The 1,821-nt window shown below is 38.7% G+C and overlaps 1 protein-coding gene across 1 annotated transcript in view; it reads right to left on the reverse strand.

Annotated features, from left to right (window-relative positions):
• LOC126394277 (annexin A7-like) overlaps nt 1-740 on the reverse strand; it is a 2,987-nt gene extending 2,247 nt beyond the window's left edge. The window contains exon 1 of the mRNA XM_050050992.1: nt 732-740. Coding sequence (XP_049906949.1) covers nt 732-740 — 9 coding nt within the window. The remainder of the gene's footprint in view (nt 1-731) is intronic.
• Nucleotides 741-1,821: the final 1,081 nt, after the last annotated feature.

The raw sequence follows: 1,821 nt of genomic DNA on the forward strand, positions 1-1,821 counted from the left end.
CAACATTCGCAGTTGGCCCAAGAGAAAGTCTGCCTCGCAAAGGGAGACAACACAAGACAACACCAACTTAGTGAAACATTTGAGCAACCAAACCGTGACGTCCGTACCGAAATACTTTCCGAACCATGATTTTTTTTGTTACCGTTACACCCCTACTATTTGTTCTAAAGGTTTGTATCCAAAAGGACTTTTCCTTAGGAAAAGTACCGAAAAGTATCGAAATTCATATTGGTATTGGTACCGAAACAAAGATTTTGGTATCGTGACAACACTAGAACAGAGACAGAAACACTTGAGTTACCTCAGAAGAAGTCGCATGGCTTCAGCCAGAGAAAAGATCAAATGCAAACTGAAATGCTTCTATCTGACTGCAGCTGACCCAACACAACCAAAAGTCTGTCTTCCTTCCACAGAGGAGCAGTAACAGGTAACCTGCAGTGCACCTACTATAACCTGTTCTGACAGCCAATCACAGCTCTCCGTTCCTAAACGACTGATTGGAAACAGGTGGAGGCAATGAAGCTGGGTTCACTGTCAAACACAGGTGTCCTTCTTTGTTCAGCCTCCACCAGTTTAACACTGAATCATTGATATCATAAGAAAGCATTTTCCATGCTTTACATACTGAGACCTTTTTTATTCAAATAATGCATCATACCTAGTTACAGGATCAACCACACCTCTTCACTAAGGTAGAACTTTCTGTCCCTTTTCTTTTCAGATTTCTTTACCTCTGTCATGGATAGCTCGACCAAACATCTGCCCAGAAACTGCCATGTTGATGTATAAATGTACCTCAGCTGTCACAGTGGCTTCATGCCTGCCACTGACTGAACTATTGTATAGTCGTGTTTAATAAGTGGTCAGACTACGTGGTTCTTTTCTTTATGTGTGAGTCACTAATGCACCTGCTCAGATGTTAATGTAGGCATTCTGCCTGAGCAAGTATAGCAAAACAATTAACAGTTTCAGCTGGAGGAGCAGCGTGCACAACGCAATGTCTTGTAGTCGAGCCAAATGAATCCTGTAAAGTATGATCAGATGAAATCTGCATTCAGAAGATGCCCTGTGCAGCTGTTGTAAGACTTCAGTTTGCACTCAGAGTTACTAGCTAAAAATGCATTGTGTCACTGAGGTCGAGCAAATGTGTCGAGTATGTTTTCTTCCATTCAGAGACGTAGCACCTATGCATAAGAAGTCTCTGTAGGCTCCCGCCCTTCCTCTCTTGATCCATGTCTCTCTCACGCACTTTTTGAATCATTTTTTACAAAGTTAGTTTGCTTACTCTCCCTTTCCTTTCTTTCTTTTGTATTGGAAATCCCAATTTTCTTTTCTGGGTAAGGACATGACAGAGTATGTTAGTGCTCCGGCTGCATACTTAGCATACATTACTCAGCTCCAGCTCCAAACTTCCTTACAGTAACCCTGCAACAGAAACTGGCAGTTCTCCTGGGTGAAGGGACAACGGCTCCTTTGGCAGCTAAATATATATCAGCCTGTCACAGCCTGAGGGACTAACATCTAATATGTATTCAACTGTAAGGGAAAAAAGTGTTCTACATTTAATTGTACAGAAATTAAAAATGGACTGCAGCATATGATATTGAACCTGTACCCAACACCTGTGTATTAAATATGTATATAAAGTATGAATGCCTGCAATGTAAAATATGATTACTTTTAATTTTTTACTTCTATTTATTTATTAAATTTTCTATTAATTCATTTATTATTATTATTATTATTATTATTATTATTATTATTATTGTTGTTGTTATCTTAATTATTATTATTGTATTCATTTATTTTATTTCATTTTAT

This window comes from Epinephelus moara, chromosome 8 (assembly GCF_006386435.1).
Source record: "Epinephelus moara isolate mb chromosome 8, YSFRI_EMoa_1.0, whole genome shotgun sequence".
NCBI classification, from domain to species: Eukaryota; Metazoa; Chordata; class Actinopteri; order Perciformes; family Serranidae; genus Epinephelus; species Epinephelus moara.